The sequence below is a fragment of the Petromyzon marinus genome, chromosome 49 (genome assembly GCF_048934315.1).
Source record: "Petromyzon marinus isolate PM22_M1 ecotype Great Lakes invasive population chromosome 49, UKy_Petmar_22M1.pri1.0, whole genome shotgun sequence".
In the NCBI taxonomy this organism is placed as follows: Eukaryota; Metazoa; Chordata; class Hyperoartia; order Petromyzontiformes; family Petromyzontidae; genus Petromyzon; species Petromyzon marinus.
This window is the reverse complement of record NC_133715.1, coordinates 5,850,160-5,869,435: the sequence shown is the minus strand read 5'-3', so window position 1 is coordinate 5,869,435 and position 19,276 is coordinate 5,850,160. Positions and strand designations below refer to the sequence as shown.

Genomic DNA, 19,276 nt, shown 5'->3' with positions numbered 1-19,276 from the left:
CGACTCTCTCCACTCCCCACACGCTCCGACTCTCCAAGCACTCCCCACACGCTCCGACTCTCTCCACTCCCCACACGCTCCGACTCTCCCCACGCACTCCCCACACGCTCCGACTCTCCCCACGCACTCCCCACACGCTCCGACTCTCCCCACGCACTCCCCACACGCTCCGACTCTCTCCCTGATCATTCCCTATCTTTCTCCACGCATTATCCTCCGTACCTTTCTCACTCTCCCCGCGCTCTCTCCCCATCTCCCCCCCCCCCTTCTCTCATTGTCGACGTCTCTCCACTCGCCGCCCCCTCCCCTCCCGTCCCACCCCCCCCCCCTCTCTCCCGTAATGTCTCGCGCGGCAGTGCGTGACAGTTCAGACCTCGCGGCGGCGACGGACCCCCTCTCCCCCCTCTCTCCCCTCTCCCCCCTCTCCCCCATTCACATCAACGTCAACATCATCCCCTTCTCCCCCCCCCCCACCTGGAGCCCCCCAGCACGCGAAGGCGGAGGATGGGGGGGGGGGCACGCGCGCGAGCGCACGCGCGCACACTGACACGTGTAATTAATGTCGCGGCTCTGACAGTTTAAATACGGGAGACTTTATCTCACAGACCCTGTCTGCGAGGAAGGGGGGGGGGAGCGCACCTCTCCAACCTCCTATTTAAGCCCCCTCCCCTCTCCAGGAGGAGGGAAGCTTCTGCAACCCCCCTGGACCCCCCTTGGATACCCCAGGACCATCCCCCCCACCCCCGAGGGACCCGGCTGATCGGCATGCGCGGCGCGGCTGCGTTAGGATGCGGGGCCACGCGCCGCACGCAGCACGAGATGAGAGGAGTTCGCTCCGCGACGGAGCGGTCTGCATACATAGCGGGGGGGGGGGGGGTCGGGTCCCCTGGGGTGGGGGGACACCCTACCCCCAACCCGAGTCAGCTCCTCCACAACCCAGCAGCGCTTTATGAAACATGCTAACGAGAGCTGGGACCCAGTTTCGCTCTCTCCATCCTTCCTTCCTCACTCCGCTCTCCCGACTGCCATCCTCCTCCTCCTCCCTGCGGGGGTTCACCCCTGCACCACCCCCACCACACACATTCATTATTTTGCTATTTCTAAGCAAACACTTTTGGAACCTGGACATATTTTGCCCGGTTTTTTTATGCACATGGATTCCGTGTTTACGTTTTCCCATTTCACGGCTCGGAATAATTTCAACACCAATTCCAGAGTTCACTTCGATTCCGAGCGGCATTCTGGGGAACAGCGGCACTGACCAGCGTGGTGAAGTATGGCCTAACAACCCTCCCACCACCAAACAGGCGCGGCCAGGAATTCATCCAACAGTGGAGTGACAATTAGGCTGTGGATTAAAGCTTTTTTTAATGTCACATCAAATAATCGTGATGGTGCTCCCACTCGTCGAGGGTGTGGCGCCATCACCGCGTGCTCGTCCCTTTCGGGCCAGGCCATGCCAGATGAGCGCCGCTCCATCAACAGCGTCAAGGGAGGACCCCCCCCCCCCTCCTCCAGCCCGCCCGAGTCCGCCGTCGAGGCCAATCAAGGGTAGGGGGGGGGGGCACTTAGTCGGCAATGTGCGGCGACACGGGCTCTGTTGCCATCCCACATCGGTAGAGCGGGTCGCTATTGTTGTTGTTGTTGATGGTGGTGGTGGTGACGTGGGCCTCGGATGTGGAGGGAAGGTGGACGAACACGGCGCCTGACCGGGCCGGTGACGGGACTCGTATGGATGTTCTGCTGGGCCGAGACCACATTCCTCCGCGCCACCCTCGACAATTCCGCACCAGGAGATATCCTCGAACGCGTTGCGGGCCGAGCTCAAAAAGCACGCGAGATGGACACTCGAGCCGGGGACCTCGTCACCCTGGGCGGACCCGGGGTGGAGGCGCCACGGTGGCTAGGAGATGTTAACTACCTCGCCTGGTCCGCAGGTGGTCGTGGGTTCGATCCCGACCCTGACGATGCCTGTATATTTGGAATGTGTGTGCCTCTCCGTGATCGCGTGGTTTTCTTCTTCCCTCCGGGTCCTCTGGCTTTTCCCTCCACATTTAGAGTCAACATGCGTTTAGAATATTTGGCCGTTCGAAATGTCCACGTGACCATAAGCCACTTTGGTCGCGCTATCATTTGCGATAGCCAGGTCGCTTCTGAATAAAAAAAAAGCGAATAGCTCAGTGAAGCCTTAACTGGTTAAATTGGTTTTATTCGTTTTAAGGAGAGAACCCGGTGTCGTGGCGCTGGCCATGTCCGTTGCGGAGAAGCGCTCGGGCGAGAGTAGGAGGACGAGGAGGAGATAGAGGCACCGTCTAGGCGAGGCTGGAGCTATAAAACTCCCCCCCCCCCCTCTTCTCCTCCCCCAACAACGGCGGCTGCGCTTGCGAGACTCTCAGCCGCGTCTGATGAGAAGTCGGGGGAGGGGGGGGGGCGGTCAGAGTCCGCGTGGCACGAGAAGTGCATCATTAAATACGTCATCAAATGAAGCCAGAAGTGCTTCCCACAGCAGCCGATCCCTGCAGAAGAACCCGTGGCACGCAGAGAGAGGGGGAGGGAGAGAGGCTCGCGATGTGGCGATGTCGAGCACGCACGCAGCCGTGCGGCACCGCGAGTCGTCGACTAACGAGAGGAAGGTGGGAAAAAAACATCACTTTGGAGCCTTTGTCTACAAAAACGACGGGCAGTGCGTGTGCGGCTTTAAAAAAAAAAGACACGCGCATCTCTCGACAGAAGCGCTCCTCTAGCTCACGGCTCGCACGGTTGACCCCTCATCCTCCTCCTCCCCGCGGCTCCGTCTCGTTGATGGCCTCCTGCTCCTCACGCTCTCTGCGGGCAGCGCGCCCCCTCACCCCTCACCACCCTCCCCCTCACCCCTCACCACCCTCACCCCTCACCACCCTCCCCTCCCCCCCCGGGGAGCTGCCACTACGCATCGCGAATGTTGTGGGCCGCAACAGCAACAACAAAAAAAGGCCCCAGCCCAAAAAAAAACGCTCTCAAGAGGAACCGCTCCCTCCGATTGTCCGCGTTCGGGCAAACACAAAAGCGTGCCACGCGTTTATTGGTGTCACGCGCAGTATCACGCGCTCGTTGATGGACACGTGACGCGTGTTTGTAATTGACGTGTGTTCATTCGTGGCACGTGTTCGTTATTGGCACGTGTTTATTAATAGCACGTGCTTATTAGTGGCACGTCTTCAGAAAACATTGTGTCAAATGTGATTGTCATCAGGCCCCAAAGGCGTAAACGAGCGCGTCTCCAAACAAGTCTCCAACTCTTTGTTTTTATTCCGGCCTCTGCATTTGCTATGCAGGGCCATTTCCCGAAACGTCGGGTGTTATATATATTTTTTTACTTTCGAGGCCACGCACGCATGCACGCACCTCACACGCTGTTATCGACGAGTGTGCCCGTTTTTGTTTTTGCCAATCGCGCCTCGCCTGTGCACCGCTGTCGGTTGCCGGTGAACGCTCGGTGCCGTCGCTTGCATTTCTCGTCAGTAAACAATCAAAACGGTCGCAAGGCGCGTCCTGACCACGTGGAATCATCCATCTCGTAACAGTGATCAGTTTTATTTTATTCATTAAAAAAAACATCGAATACAGCGCAAGACAGATTCTTTTTTTGGCCACGTTTCTCGAGGTTCGATGATGAACGGACGGCGCCCGCTCCCCTCAAACCCCCACCACCGATCACGAACGAGGCCCGAGCGAGGCCCAGCGACGCGCGAAAAATCACTTTCGAATCTTCTATCAAAATATAAATACCGGCCAACATAGCTCGGAAAAAATCGCGTGTCCCCTCCGTTAGTGCCATTGACAAAACTCATCCGTGCGATTCCTCGACAAACGAATCCCCACCCGCCTGGCGCTCTCCGCCAAGGACAGGAGAGGCCATTCTCAATCTTTATTAAATAACCCCCTACCCCCAACACATCATTAATCTACTGACACGGTCCATGCCACGTCCTGTGACCTAATGGCCTGACCGCCCAACGCCCTGACACATTGCCCCCTAACGGAGGTCTGCCAACAGCTCCCTTCCCAAGGTGGCCACGGGGTCCCCCAGCTTCCGCGTGCGGTGGCCACCAATCACAGCCACGCGACCGCTGCCGCCACACTCGCCACGTTAAGGACTCGCAGCAGCAGCCGCCGCCGCCATAGGAATGTGGAATTTCCTCCACTGGCTCTGCAGGGCTGTAAACGGGTGAGCAGCAGTGCGTCGATGCTCGCGTGAACAGGAAACCGCGTTGGCTGGCTTCCGCGTTTGCATACAACTCGAGCGCGACATTCGCTTGACGGTAATGAAGACGCCAATGTGTTAAGGAGTGGATCCACACGTGACAAGATAGCGTCCCTGGCCAATCAACAGCTGGCAGTTCGCCAGCAATGCTTCAAGTGAGCCTGACTCTGCTGATGAGACACTAAATGTGTTGCACGCCCAGCAGGCCTTGTGGCTGGTGGGATGTATCGCCTTTAGCAGACTGTAGCAGCAAGTGCTGAATGAATGCTGGAACGGCACACGAGGGGAGCGAGTGGCCAGCACCACGGCCGGTCGCCTTCGTCTCCACAGTGCTGATGTTTACACACTGCCCCCGGGACTCTCCCGTGTCTCCCCTCTCTCCCCATCCCCTCTCGCGTGTCTCCCCGTCTACCATCCCCTCTCCCGTGTCCCCTCGCTCCTCATCCCCTCTCCCGCGTCCCCCTCTCTCCCATCCCCTCTCCCGCGTCCCCTCTCTCCCCATCCCCTGTCCCCCCGTCTACCATCCCCTCCCCCGTGTCCCCTCTCTCCCCATCCCCTCTCCCGTGTCCCCCCGTCTCCCCATCCCCTCTCCCGTGTCCCCTCTCTCCCCATCCCCTCTCCCGTGTCCCCCCGTCTCCCCATCCCCTCTCCCGTGTCCCCCCTCTCCCCATCCCCTCACAGCGGGGACAGAGAGCGCGCGCCATGACCCTGGCGACGCGCGAGGAGAATCGCGTTTGGCTCAAGAGAGGGCGGCTGAGACCAAAGCGAGCAAAGCGTCGATTGTGGTGCGGATGAGACGGGAGGGCGGTGGGGGGGGGGGGGGGCTTGCGACGGTGGGGGGCACGCCGCACTCAAAACGGACGCGCACAGAACCTGGAAATAGCCGCACAGAGAGGAGGGGAGGGGGGGTCACGACCATAGGGATGGGGTTACCCCAGGGGTCGCGGGCACGGCGCGAGATTCGCGAGCATTGATTTCTCATTTCAGTTCCTCCAGACTCCATTCCACGGTGCCGACTGTTTCACCGAGAGGGGGTTATGGGGATCAGGGGGGGGGGGCTCCGGTGTGAGGAGGAGGGGGGGGGTGTGGAGAGGAGGGGGGGGCTCTGGTGTCAGGAGCGGGGGGGGATGACGCGTGGAGGGGGGGGGCCGCTACCGCCGAGCGAACTCGGCGATGGGGCTGGGCCGAGCACGCGGAGGAGGATGGGTACGGCCGCGGCGGGCCTGCCGGGCCGGGCCGATGTCCGACGTTTCACTCGACGCGCTGGGAACTTCTGCAGGGGCGCACGCGTAAACAGAGTCGCGAGACACGGGGGGGGGGGGTGGAGAGGGGGGGACAGGGACCCAGGTAGCCATTGGAGAGGAGCCACTTCCCCGTACCAGGGCCCTCGCCAAGCACGCTCAGCCGCCGGGTGGTCCACGGTGTGGAGGCGGCAGAGAAGAGTGTGGCTGAGTGAGCGAGTGGCTGAGTGAGTGAGTGGCTGAGTGAGCGAGTGGCTGGGTGAGTGAGTGGCTGAGTGAGTGGCTGAGTGAGCGAGTGGCTGAGTGAGTGAGTGGCTGAGTGAGTGAGTGGCTGAGTGAGCGAGTGGCTAGGTGAGAGAGTGGCTGAGTGAGTGAGTGGCTGAGTGAGTGGCTGAGTGAGCGAGTGGCTGAGTGAGCGAGTGGATGAGTGAGTGAGTGGCTAGGTGAGAGAGTGGCTGAGTGAGTGGCTGAGTGAGTGAGTGGCTGAGTGAGTGGCTGAGTGAGCGAGTGGCTGAGTGAGCGAGTGGCTGAGTGAGTGAGTGGCTAGGTGAGTGAGTGGCTGAGTGGCTGAGTGAGTGAGTGGCTGAGTGAGCGAGTGGATGGGTGAGTGAGTGGCTGAGTGAGCGAGTGGCTGAGTGAGTGGCTGAGTGAGTGAGTGGCTGAGTGAGTGAGTGAGTGGCTGAGTGAGTGAGTGGGTGAGTGAGCGAGTGGCTGAGTGAGCGAGTGGCTGAGTGAGTGAGTGGCTGGGTGAGTGAATGGCTGAGTGAGCGAGTGGCTGAGTGAGTGGCTGAGTGAGTGGCTGAGTGAGTAAGTGGATACGTGAGTGAGTGGCTGAGTGAGTAACTTATTGAGCGAGTGGCTGAGTGAGTGAGTGGCTGAGTGAGTGAGTGGCTGAGTGAGTGGCTGAGTGAGCGAGTGGCTGAGTGAGTGGCTGAGTGAGTGGCTGGGTGAGCGAGCGGCTGAGTGTGTGGCTGGGTGAGCGAGCGGCTGAGTGAGTGGCTTGGTGAGTGAGTGGCTGAGTGAGTGAGTGGCTGAGTGAGTGACTGGCTGAGTGAGTGAGTGAGTGGCTGAGTGAGTGATGTGTCGAGTCATAAAGTATCCCTGGTGAGCGAGTGAGTGATTGAGTGATTTATTGAGTGAGTGAGTGCTGCGTCAGGCAGAGCGAGCGCTTTATCAGGTGGTCATGTGAGTGCCTACATCGGCCATCCTGTGTAGGTGCTGTGTCAGGCCATGCTGTATCCTTGGCTGCCGCAGTGCAGCGCCACGAGGAGTCGATCGCGCAGGGACTCCCGGCTTGGGTACTCGGGCAGCTTCAGCATGTTGATACTAACGCACGCACACACACAGACAAAGGTCCCCCGCGTAGGCTTAACAGACTGTTGGGGCAAGCGTCGTTAGCGAGTAGCAGCTGCCTATAAAAGCCTGACAAGGCACACGAGCGGGTGGGTGGCCAGCACCACGCCCGGCCGCCTTTGCCTCCGCAGCGCTGATGGTGTTTACACACCGCACCAGGTATTCGTGTAAGGCTGAGTCGACCTAGGGGAGGACCAGGAGCGGTTCAAATATTCGCCACTGTTTTGGGTCTTGAGTGGGAACTGACACATACACACTAACTCACATCAACACACACATACACACTAACTCACATCAACACACATACATGCTAACTCACATCAACACACACATACACACTAACTCACATCAACACACATACACACTAACTCACATCAACACACACATACACACTAACTCACATCAACACACATACACACTAACTCACATCAACACACATACACACTAACTCACATCAACACACATACACGCTAACTCACATCACCACACACATACACACTAACTCACATCAACACACATACACACTAACTCACATCAACACACACATACACAATAACTCACATCAACACACACATAAATATCCACACACACCAACTCACATAAATACACACACACATCAATATCCACACACACATAAATACACACTAACCCACATCAACACACACACACACATCATTACCCACACATAATTAAATACACCAACACACGCACTAATTCACATAAACACACACATCAATATCCACACACACATACATACTCACGTAAATACACACACACACATCAATACCCACACACATAAATACACCAACCCACACACACACTGACTCACACCAACCCACACACACACTGACTCACACCAACACACACACACCGCTAACGCAATTATCCCACTCGCTCCCCCGTGCCCCTACCCTCCCGACCCATGCCCCATGAGGCACCCCCTCCCTCCTCCCCACCGCCCCCCATGCCCCCACCCCTGCCCAGCCACTGTGATTGATTCATCGCATGACAATCAACCCGACAATTTCCCAATCCTCAGAGACGCAATTCAGACAGATTATGCAAAGCGTGCGCGGTGGTGCGGTGCGGCGCGGTGCGGCGCGGTGGTGCGTGGTGGTGCATGGTGGTGCATGGTGGTGCGTGGTGCGGCGCGGCGCGGTGCAGTGGTGCGCGGTGGTGCATGGTGCGGCGTGGTGCGGCGTGGTGCGGTTCGTGACCGGTCACCGGGTTCCCCCCCTCTTGCCGAACCGTGGCCAGCGGCCGTGGTTCAGCCATGCCAGCTGGACACGGCCATTGTGAACCCACAGAGAGAGAGAGATTAAGCCTTGTGCGTTTTGGACCCCCAGATCTCAGCAGGGCTGGCTCAGTGTATACAACACGGCCATTATGAACCCACAGAGAGAGAGAGATTAAGCCTTGTGCGTTTTGGACCCCCAGATCTCAGCAGGGCTGGCTCAGTGTATACAACACGGCCATTATGAACCCACAGACAGCGAAGAGAGACTCGGGGTTTCACGGCAGAATCCTCTCGCACGAAGGCTGACGTGGCACACGAGGGGGTATTGCGGTGCGCTGACCACTGCGCCACCGCTCCCCTTGCACATGTAACCTTGTTGACCCGGCCCTGCTGGACATCTGTGAAGAATCTTCTTGGTTCTTTCGGTAAAAAAAATCTGTGAAGAAGATTACTCCTCCAATCTAAACAAAGATTCTGATTCATGGGGCAAGTGCTGTTAGCGAGCAGCACCTATGAAGGCCGGCACGGCACACGAGGGCGTGGATGTCCAGCACCACGCCCGGCCGCCTTTGTCTCCCCAGTGGTGATGTTTACACACCGTACCAGGTACTCATTTGAGGCTGAGTCGACCCAGGGGAGGCCCAGGACCGGTTCAGATAATCGTCACCGGTGTTGGCCTTGAGCGGGAATCTAACTCTTGTGGTCAAGTTCGTAGCGCAGCGCGCTAACCACTACACTACCGCTCCACACACACACACACACACGGTGACACACACACGCCTGCACACACACGCACACACACGCAGTCAGGCACATTGCATTGCTCGTGTCCTCACCGCAGCCCCTGGCAAAAGCAATCGCAAGAGTTTAAAATCCATGGCAGTAATGAAGCTGCGTCGCTATTTACGCTCCCTGGCCGTGCCGCCCTCCCGCATTTACGCCCCAATTAATCCCCCCGCTCGTTTATCGACATCGCTGGCAGGGGCGCGAGGCAGGGGTGGGAGGCAGGGGTGATACTCCTGCCTCCCCCCCCCCCCTCTGTACCCCTAACCCCCCCCCCACTACCTCCATCCCTTGACCACCACTCCAATGTGGTGTTGGTGGAACCACGCGGTCCATCTTTTAACCCCTTGTGTTAAGGTCGGGGTGTCCAGCGCCCGCCGTGACCCCGAACTGACCCCGTTCCTTGAGTTTAAGGTGCAGGGCGATCCGTGTGTGGACACCGGGCGTCCCACCGAAGGTTCTGCGTGCGTCCCACCGCTCCTCCCGCTCCCGAGCCGGCCCCGCGGAGGAGCCAACGGTCCGCGAGGTCAAGAGGTCAAATCCCGCTTGGGGGGATCGACCCGGCCCATCATCGTCTCTCCCCCCCGGGGACAACATTTTTTACTACCACTTGGTGAAGAAGTCAACAGAGATTGTCCTGTAGAGAGATTCACCCGCCGTCATAGGAACGAGGAATTTCCACCACTGGCTCTGCAGGAGTGTGAACGGGAAATTGAGCACCGACGCCTCCATGTTGCAGCAACAGAAGGTCACGACCTCTCGTCTTCCTTGTGGTCCTCCGTGAGACCCGGAGCCATCGTGGCTTTGGCGATGTTCGTCACCACGTTAGCGGCGAGTGTCAGGCACTGTGAACTCGAGTTGGTAACCATGGACGGACTGTGAACTCGAGTTGGTAACCATGGACGGACTGTGAACTCGAGTTGGTAACCATGGACGGACTGTGAACTCGAGTTGGTAACCATGGACGGACTGTGAACTCGAGTTGGTAACCATGGACGGACTGTGAACTCGAGTTGGTAACCATGGACGGACTGTGAACTCGAGTTGGTAACCATGGACGCACTGTGAACTCGAGTTGGTAACCATGGACGGACTGTCAACTCGAGTTGGTAACCATGGACGGACTGTGAACTCGAGTTGGTAACCATGGACGCACTGTGAACTCGAGTTGGTAACCATGGACGCACTGTGAACTCGAGTTGGTAACCATGGACGCACTGTGAACTCGAGTTGGTAACCATGGACGCACTGTGAACTCGAGTTGGTAACCATGGACGCACTGTGAACTCGAGTTGGTAACCATGGACGCACTGTGAACTCGAGTTGGTAACCATGGACGCACTGTGAACTCGAGTTGGTAACCATGGACGCACTGTGAACTCGAGTTGGTAACCATGGACGGACTGTGAACTCGAGTTGGTAACCATGGACGCACTGTGAACTCGAGTTGGTAACCATGGACGCACTGTGAACTCGAGTTGGTAACCATGGATGCACTGTGAACTCGAGTTGGTAACCATGGACGGACTGTGAACTCCAGTTGGTAACCATGGACGGACTGTGAACTCGAGTTGGTAACCATGGACGGACTGTGAACTCGAGTTGGTAACCATGGACGGACTGTGAACTCGAGTTGGTAACCGTGGACTCGAGTTGGTAACCGTGGACGGAATGCACAAGCACAGTCCACAAAACCCAACGCTGTGGCCTTGCTTATGAGGATTTATGGTTGCCCTTTGAAGAAGGGACATTTCCCGAAACGTCACCTATTTTTATTTTTCCTTTTCAAGCCACAGACGCACGCACACACGCGCAGACGGTGTTATTGACGAAAGCGTTGAGTTTTAAGTTGACCGTGATCGGGATTTGTTTTTTAGTCTTGCCGAGACCATCGAGTCACTCCACTTGGGAGCCCGGCTCAATGATGAGCAGCAGCTGTAACCTAGAGTCCAACCCAAAGTCTCGGCGGTGCCGGCTCAGTGTCCGTGACACAGTCATTATGAACCCCGCGCCCTCTGACCTCCCCTCTAACGAGCCACCCAATTGGCTCACATCCCAGGATGGTAACCGGTGGGGTCAGGGGGCAGGCGGAAGGGGCAGAGGTCAGGGTTAGGGTCACGGATGGAAGGTCATTCCAGTTGGCTGTGGGGGATTTGTGTCTTTGGGGAGCGGTGGCGCAGTGGTTAGCGCACTTCACTCCGAACACATCAGACCGGGTTCAATTCTCGCTCACCAGCGATTAATTTCTGAATCGATCTTGGGCTTCCTCTAGGCCAACTGGGCCTTAAACTAGTACCTGGTGCAGTGTGTGATCAACATCAGCACTTGGGAGACAAAGGCGGCAGGGCATGGCCATCTGGCCACACACCACCCCATCGTGTGCCGCGCCGGCCTTTATAGTGGTCGCTGGCAGCACTTTGCCTAACTTCCGGTGCAGGCTACACGGGGGACTTTTGCCTGTGTGTGTGTGTGTGCGAGCTCACCATGTGCTGGCCGTGGGCAGCAGGTTGGCGGTGTAGGCCACAGCCGTGATGGTGAACCGCTGCAGGCCCGAGCCCCCGGTCAGGAATCCGAACCCCCCGTGGGGGACTCGTGAGCTGGAGGGGGGGGGGGGGACAGAGGAGATGAAGGAGAGGGGATGAATATGCGGGTGTGTAGGTGGATGCGCGTGTGTAGGTGAATGCGTGTGTGTCACTGGATGGGTATGTGTTCAAGTGTACACACAGACACATTTTCACGTTGCACGTGTGTCGGAGACGTGGTGCCGCGGTTGGCGTGCTGCACTACAAACCCGGCGACCCGAGTTCGATTCCCACTCATGACCAACACCAGTGAAGATTATCTGAACCGGTCCTGGGCCTTCCCTAGGTTGACTCAGCTTTAAATGAGTACCCGGTGCGGCGTGTAAACGTTGCCACCGGAGAGGCAAAAGGCGGCCGGGTGTGGTGCCGGCCGCCCACCCCCTTCGTGTGCCGTGCCGGCGCTCGCTTACAGAGCACTTGCCCCGACACTCTGCTGAGGCTACGCCCGGGGGATCTTTGTCTGTATGCGCGTGCTCCTGCACGTGCGTGCTTACGCGTGCGCGCGCTTGATTGACGCACGCCCGCTCCACCTCCTCCACCTCCCACCACACCGCTCCTCTCGACGCCCCCCCCCCCCCTCCGCGTGCCGCTGGTGGAGGCGCTAAGTGAATATGAACGATGTGTTCTTAAGCGGCGAGTGGCGGGGGCGGAGTGGTGGTAGTGGGGCGGGGAGGGAACGGAGGCGACCGCCGCTTTGCCGTCGTGTTATTGCCACGTAGCTATTAGGGTTTATAGCGCCGCGACATAGCGCGACATAGTGCCGCTCAACACGCGCCCCGCGGGGCCACTCGCTGCCGAGGCTGCTGCTGTTGCATTATCCCAGCGGCGCACGAGTCATGCAGTCGACTGAATCGCTCACCGACACACTTATTCACTCACCTACGCACTGACTCACCTACACAATCACTCACTCACCAACACAAGCACTCACCTACACACTCATTCACATACACACTCACTCACATACACACTCACTCACCTGCACACTCACTCACCTATGCAATCACTCACTCACCAACACAAGCACTCACCTACACACTTACTCACTCGCCTACACACGGATTCACTCAGATATACACTGACTCACTCACATACACACTAACTCACTCACCTACACACTCACCGACACTGACTCACTCACCTACGCACTCACTAACATACACACTGAATCACTCATCTATACAACAACCGGCATTCGCCATTAAGTGGAGACGTCACCACGGCGCTTGTGCCAGGTTATGTGCACATTGAGGCCACGTGAAGTGTCGAACACCCGCTGACAGGAGGTCACGGGGCAGACCCAGGTGCCACGGGTCGACTGACTAAGATGACTGAGATGAGTGGCTGATGCACCACCTGTGCCCCCTACTGTGCCAACTTGCTGTGTTTTATTCGCCCGGTGCCCCGCTCGTTGTTGTGAGCGTCGCTCCTCTGCCCTTCGTTGTTGCTGGTGGGCGACTGCCTCCAACTGCCCAGTAGCATTCTTCACGAGCCTCCTCTAGAGGCTGATCTTGACACCACTGGTACCAGTCATCGGCAAGTCCACTCAGCTCCACGTCCTCCTGTACCACATCACTCCATCTCTTCTCTAGCCCGTGCCGCGCCCGTTTAGCCCCCTCTATCCGGCCAAGCAAAAACTGTTTTGGAATGCAGTGGCTGGGCATGCAGGCTATAAGACCCAGCCAACGCAGCCTTGCCTGCCGGAGGAGCTGACTGATGGGATCTTTCAAGGATTTGTGAGCTCCTCACACAATCCAGCCTGGTTAAAGCCATGATGGATTGTAGGCAGGCCAACCTAAATGTTTCTAACCGGTAAAGATGTTCCATTAGGGGGGGGTCCACGTATCGTAAGCATAGAGAAGGGAGGGCATGACTGTGGCCAAGAAAACCTGAAGCTTCATATGGAGAGACAGACCAGGTAGCTTCCACATAGCGTTACTCATCCGATGAAAAGATAATGCTGCACGAGCCGGTCATGAGCACACTGTCCAGGTATGGGAAACTCTCCACTCTTTCCACAACTGCCCCATCACCAATTGGGAGTTGCAGGGATGGAGTGTCCAATGGTACAAAAGGCACAGGCAGGTGCTTAGTTTTGGTGGGGCTGATGGTAAGGCCCCACCTCTTAGTGGCACACTCTAGGTTCAGCAGCAGCACCTCCAACTTCTCCTGAGTGAGCAGCAATTACCAAATCATCGGCATACATAACATGGTTGACCAATAGGGAGCCATCCCTTGACCGCACCCGAGCATCGATCAGCCTCCCATTATATCTGTACCAGATGGAAATTACTCACGTACAGCCATCGAAGGCCTCACGAACTACGTGGTCGAAATCGATGTTAAATAATGCGAGAGCCAGAGGACATCCCTGTCGCACCCCAAGGGAATAGCTCCAACTCCCAGCCACCTAGTTTTACCCGGGCCCGCTCACCATCATGAAGGTCCTTAATGATCGTGAGCAGAGAGTCAGGGACTCCGAAAGCACGAAGAACAACCCAGAGCCCAGGTCTACTGATGGTATCATAGGCCTTGACCAGGTCAATAAAGCAGAGATGTAGATCTTGTTGAAATTCTCTACACCTCTGCTGTAGCAGATGGACAGAAAATATGGCATCTGTGCAGGACCACCCTTTCTTGAAACCACATTGGGGATCCGCAAGCTTCTCCTCAGCGTGCCTGGCAAGGCGATGTTGAATAAACTTTCCAGGACCTTTCCCGGCACACTGAGGAGTGAGATGCCCCTGTAGTTGTTACAGTCTGTGCGGTCCCCCTTCTTAAAGAGGGGGACCACCAGGGCATCCTTCCAATCCTGCGGAACACGTCCAGTGGTCCAGACTGTTATTATGATGTCATGTAGGGCAGTCTGTGCACAATGGTAGCCCTCCATCAGCATTTCGCTTGGGAGATTATCTCTGCCGGGTGCCTTTCCTGGTCTCAAGACTCTGAATCGCCTTCAGTACTTCCTCAACAGATGGCACCTCAGCCAGCCACTCGCACAGGGTGAAATCTTCCAATATTTGAGGCACCACAGCCTCAGCAGGGTCATTCCCACTTTGCCCCATGATGTTTTCCAGGCTGAGGGATTTCTCCTCCTCCAAGACCTCAAAAAATGCTCAGCAAATCTGCTAAACTGTTCCTGGGGGTTGGAGATTAGATCACCGTTCTAGGTGTAGCACTGCAGGTTACTTTTATTATGGAATTAAAGAGCGATTTCTGTTCACGGGCCATTGAGGCAGATTCCATCTCCTCAGCAACCCATAACCACCACCCATCCTTGCAGCACCTCACGGCTCTCCGAACCTCCGAGCGAAGGCTGCGGTAAGCCTCCTCATTCTCCAACGTGGGATGCTGTAGCCGATGAGAGTGGACCTGTTGCTTTTTCTCAGTCAGCCTGAACACCTCCTCTGTCAGCCAGGGTCTCTGGGGAGGTCTGGACCGCGTACCCAAAGCAGCCATTGCAGCTGCCTGAGCCACAGTCCTAAACCTCACCCATTTACTCTCGACATCTGGAGGAGTGGGGGACGATGCCAACCCCAGCCGCAAGCGATGATGAAATTCTCGCTTGCAACTTTCATCAGTGAGCTGAGACCAGGCCACCATGGGTTTTAACGGAGTCCTGGGTGTACACCCACCACCGGAGTGGAGAAATGGCAGGCGCATCGTACAGATGACAAGTCGATTGTCAGTGGGCAGATCAGCTCCACGGTAGATCCTGGTGTCAAGGACATGGGCCCGCATCCGCTGTTCCGTCACTATATAGTTCAGCAGATGTTCTTGCTTGGACCCGGCATGCATCCATGATGTTATGTGGATGCGCTGATGCCAGAATAACGTGTTGGTAGTTACAAGCCCATGGGCTGCACAAAAGTCTAGCAGCCTCCTACCGTTGTTATTGAGCTGATCTGGCCCATACACACTGACTCACTCACATACACACTGAATCACTCACACACTCACTAACCTACACACTCACTCACTTACACACTGAATCACTCACCTACACACTCACTTACACATTGACTCACTCACATACATACATACCGACTCCCTCACTCTCCTCCCCACTGACTCGCTCACCTACACACTGACTGACTCACCAACAGAATTCACTCACATACACACTGAATAACTCACCTACACACTCACGTACACACTGACTCACTCACCTACACAATGACTCACTCACCTAAACACTGACTGATTCACTCACTCACTCACATAGACCCGCACTCACTCACCTATACTGACTAACCAACTGAACCAATCACCAACTCACTCACTCACATAGACACTCACTCATCGATACATTCACTTACCAATTGAACCCATCTAAAACTCACTCACATAGATACTCACTCACCTACTGATCGATCACTAACTAATTCACTCACATAGACACTCACTCACGCATACAATCACTCACTCGCTGGCTTGACTCGCTCATCACCGACTCAATTCACTCACTCATCCACCGACACTCGTTTGCCGACTGACTCGCTCATTCACGCGCACACTCAAGCAATTGCTTACTCGCTCACTCATTGACTCGCTCATCCACTCACCCACTCAATCACTCACCCAACCCACTCACTCAACCTAACTCGTATGACCCACGGATGCCACACTGTGTGAATTGTAACATTGCGGGCTCACGAGAGGTCATTATCGGTCCGCGTGTTCACGCAGGACAGCGTCACCGAGTCTCAAGCCACTTTTCCAGCAGGGTCCTGCCAAGTTTTCTCAGCGCTTTGTGGCGACGGCGCTGCCGTGTGCTCCCAATCGAGCGATTAGCAGGGAATTCTTGCAGCGTTTGTCGACGTGGTTCAGCTACGCGAGGAGGAAACCGGAGAACCCGGAGGAAATCCCACGCAGAACAGGGAGACAGAATACCGCAAGGCACCCGAGTCGGGAAATTGAACTCAGACGCTCGTTGCTGTGAGGCCCGAGTGTTAGCCCTGCGTCATCACCCTGCCGCCCAGATAGCAGCGGCTTGGTTCGAGGCCGTCATCCAGCAGTGGATTGATCACCATTGATGACGACGACGACGATAGCGTCTAAGGTAATCGCATCTCGAGACGCACACGAACTCCCCGCGAATCGCTCAACCCCGCGCGACCCCTGTCCCTCCCGGCCCGTGACCCATGACCCACGGGGGGACGTCTGTGGCCGGGTTTACTGACGTCACGCAGGGCGGCCACTCAGCGGCCGCGAGACGGCATGGCGCGCGGCGATGGCGATGGTGACGATGGTGGTGACGGCGATGGTGACGATGGTGGTGACGGCGATGGTGGCGATGGCGATGCGAGTGTGCGAACCTGCAAACCTGAGTTTGATCCCAGTCCTTGGTCAACACCAGCGAACTGTTTAAGCATCACAACTGGGGAGACAAAGACGGCCGAGCGTGGTGCGCGCGTCACTGACTCGGCAAGTGAGCGATTAAATAAGTGCTCGCTAACAACACTTGCCCCAACGCTCTACGTGGGCTATATGGGTGACCTCGTGTGCGTGTACGTAAATGTGCGCGTGCGCGCAGGTGTGTCTATGTGCATACGCGTATGTGCGCGTAAGTGTGTGCGTGAGCGTACGCGCGTGCGTGTGTGCCCCCCTCCACCGCTCACTCTGCTCCGCATCCGTCTCCATGACAACTCTGGACCATAATTTAAGCATTAATGAGCGCAAAACGCCGCAAATCAATTTTTAATTCGCAAACGCTCCGAGCAGGAGTGATTGAGCATCGCGGCCCCTCTTGCCCCCAACAACACCGGCGGGGGGGGGGGGGGGTGCTTTAGGGTCCGGCCGGGGGGTAACGAGCAGAGGGTTAACGAGTGCTGGTGGGGGAGGCAGTTAATGGATGGAGAGCGATCGTTCTCTATGTGTCGGCCTGCCTAGCGGTCCGCCCGTCCGCCCGTCCGCCCGTCCACCCACCTGTGCATCGAATCATCCACACCAGGTGTCACGCTCCTACGTGACGTTTAACTGAATCAGGCACCTGGCCCACTGACAAAGCGACAACTGAAAAGTGAGCAAAGACGCACGGGGGGGTGGGGGGGGGGCGGTGCCGTGGACTGTGCTGCGAGACGGAGAGAGGAGCGCGTGAGTGAAAGAGAGAAACCACGAGGCGGCGGCGAGGAGGAGGAGGAGGAGAAATCGTCGCACGGACCGCCCGCGACGGCGAGCGGTGCCGGCGATCGAGAGTGATCGCGGAGCGGCGGCCGAGGGAGGGGACGAGCCCCGTGGAAACGGAGCCGTGTGGGTTTGTTACATCGTGGCAGCGTGAGAGACGGTGACAGCTTTGGGAGCCTTCAGCCAGCAGTGGAGAGATCATGGCTGATGACGACAACGATGATGGCGATGACGAAGCACCTGTCTGTCCGGCTCAAAGCGGTGAGCGGCGGGCGCCATGTAGATCCACACCCCACGAGACCCCCGTGTGAGACCCCCTTGTGGGACCCCCGTGTGAGACCCCCTTGTGAGACCCCTTGTGACACCCCCTTGTGACACCCCCTTGTGAGACCCCCGTGTGAGACCCCCGTGTGAGACCCCTTGCGAGACTCCCTTGCGAGCCCCCTTGTCAGACCCCCTTGTGAGACCCCCGTGTGAGACCCCCTTGTGAGACCCCTTGTGAGACCCCCTTGTCGGACTCCCTTGTGGGACCCCCTTGTGACACCCCCTTGCGGGACCCCCTTGTCGGACTCCCTTGTGGGACCCCCTTGTGACACCCCCTTGTGACACCCCCTTGTGAGACCCCCTTGCGAGACCCCCTTGTGACACCCCCGTGGGATCCCCGATGGATGAGAGCCCTCGTCAATACCAATCCCGCGGAGAGGATTTACGTCCTCACATATGGATCGCAACTCCTGCCCCTCTCTCCTCACAGTCCCATCTCTCTCTCTCCTCTCATTCTCCCTTCTGCACCCACCCCCACCTCCTCTCCCCAATTTCTCGTCTCTCCCCTGGCACCGTGGCAGCTAAATCAGTGCTTTCTTAATTTCAGAAATGTTGCCCGATCGCCCGTAAACAACCCCCCCCCCACCACCACCACCAACCCCCCAAACCCCCACCCTCCCCCCCCCCAACCATCAGCGCTTCCCCCCCTCCACGTCCCTAATCGCGTACAAATGCGTGTCAGGGCTCCCGCTCCGCAAGAAATACGGCCCCCGCAAGGAGTCCGCAAATTAAATCTTCGCCATGCAAACGAGCGACCGGCTCTCTCCCCCACTCGCTCGCTCTCACGCCGCCTGCCTCTCCACGCAGCTGTCAGTCTGCCTGTCTGTAGTAGCGCTGCCTGTCTGTAGGGCTGACTGACTGTAGGGCTGCCTGTCTGTAGTAGCGCTGCCTGTCTGTAGCGCTGACTGTCTGTAGCGCTGCCTGTCTGTAGGGCTGCCTGTAGCGCTGTCTGTAGCGCTGTCTGTCTGTAGCGCTGTCTGTAGCACTGTCTGTAGTGCTGACTGTAGCGCTGCCTGTCTGTAGCGCTGACTGTCTGTAGCGCTGTCTGTAGCGCTGTCTGTCTGTAGCGCTGTCTGTAGTGCTGACTGTAGCGCTGCCTGTCTGTAGCGCTGACTGTCTGTAGCGCTGTCTGTAGCACTGACTGTAGTGCTGACTGTAGCACTGACTGTCTGTAGCGCTGCCTGTCTGTAGCGCTGTCTGTAGCGCTGACTGTAGCACTGTCTGTAGCACTGACTGTAGTGCTGACTGTAGCACTGACTGTAGCGCTGACTGTAGCGCTGTCTGTAGCGCTGCCTGTCTGTAGCGCTGACTTTAGCGCTGTCTGTAGCACTGACTGTAGTGCTGACTGTAGCACTGACTGTAGTGCTGACTGTAGCACTGACTGTAG

General features: G+C 57.3%; 1 protein-coding gene across 3 annotated transcripts in view; it reads right to left on the bottom strand.

The window, feature by feature from the left end:
• Window positions 1–1,349: 1,349 nt before the first annotated feature.
• The window catches only part of HACE1 (HECT domain and ankyrin repeat containing E3 ubiquitin protein ligase 1), a 110,060-nt gene continuing 92,133 nt past the window's right edge, over window positions 1,350–19,276 (bottom strand). Inside the window, exons 23-25 of one of the 3 annotated variants that reach the window (XM_032972653.2) lie at window positions 11,341–11,454; window positions 6,682–6,810; window positions 1,350–2,402 (exon numbers count right to left, since the gene is read on the bottom strand). In XM_032972653.2, the coding sequence (XP_032828544.1) occupies window positions 6,708–6,810; window positions 11,341–11,454 (217 nt within the window). In that variant the 3' untranslated portion in view covers window positions 1,350–2,402; window positions 6,682–6,707. Of the gene's footprint in view, window positions 2,403–4,877; window positions 6,811–11,340; window positions 11,455–19,276 lie in introns of those variants that run through there. The other 2 variants (XM_032972652.2, XM_032972654.2) reach the window with 2 other exon arrangements.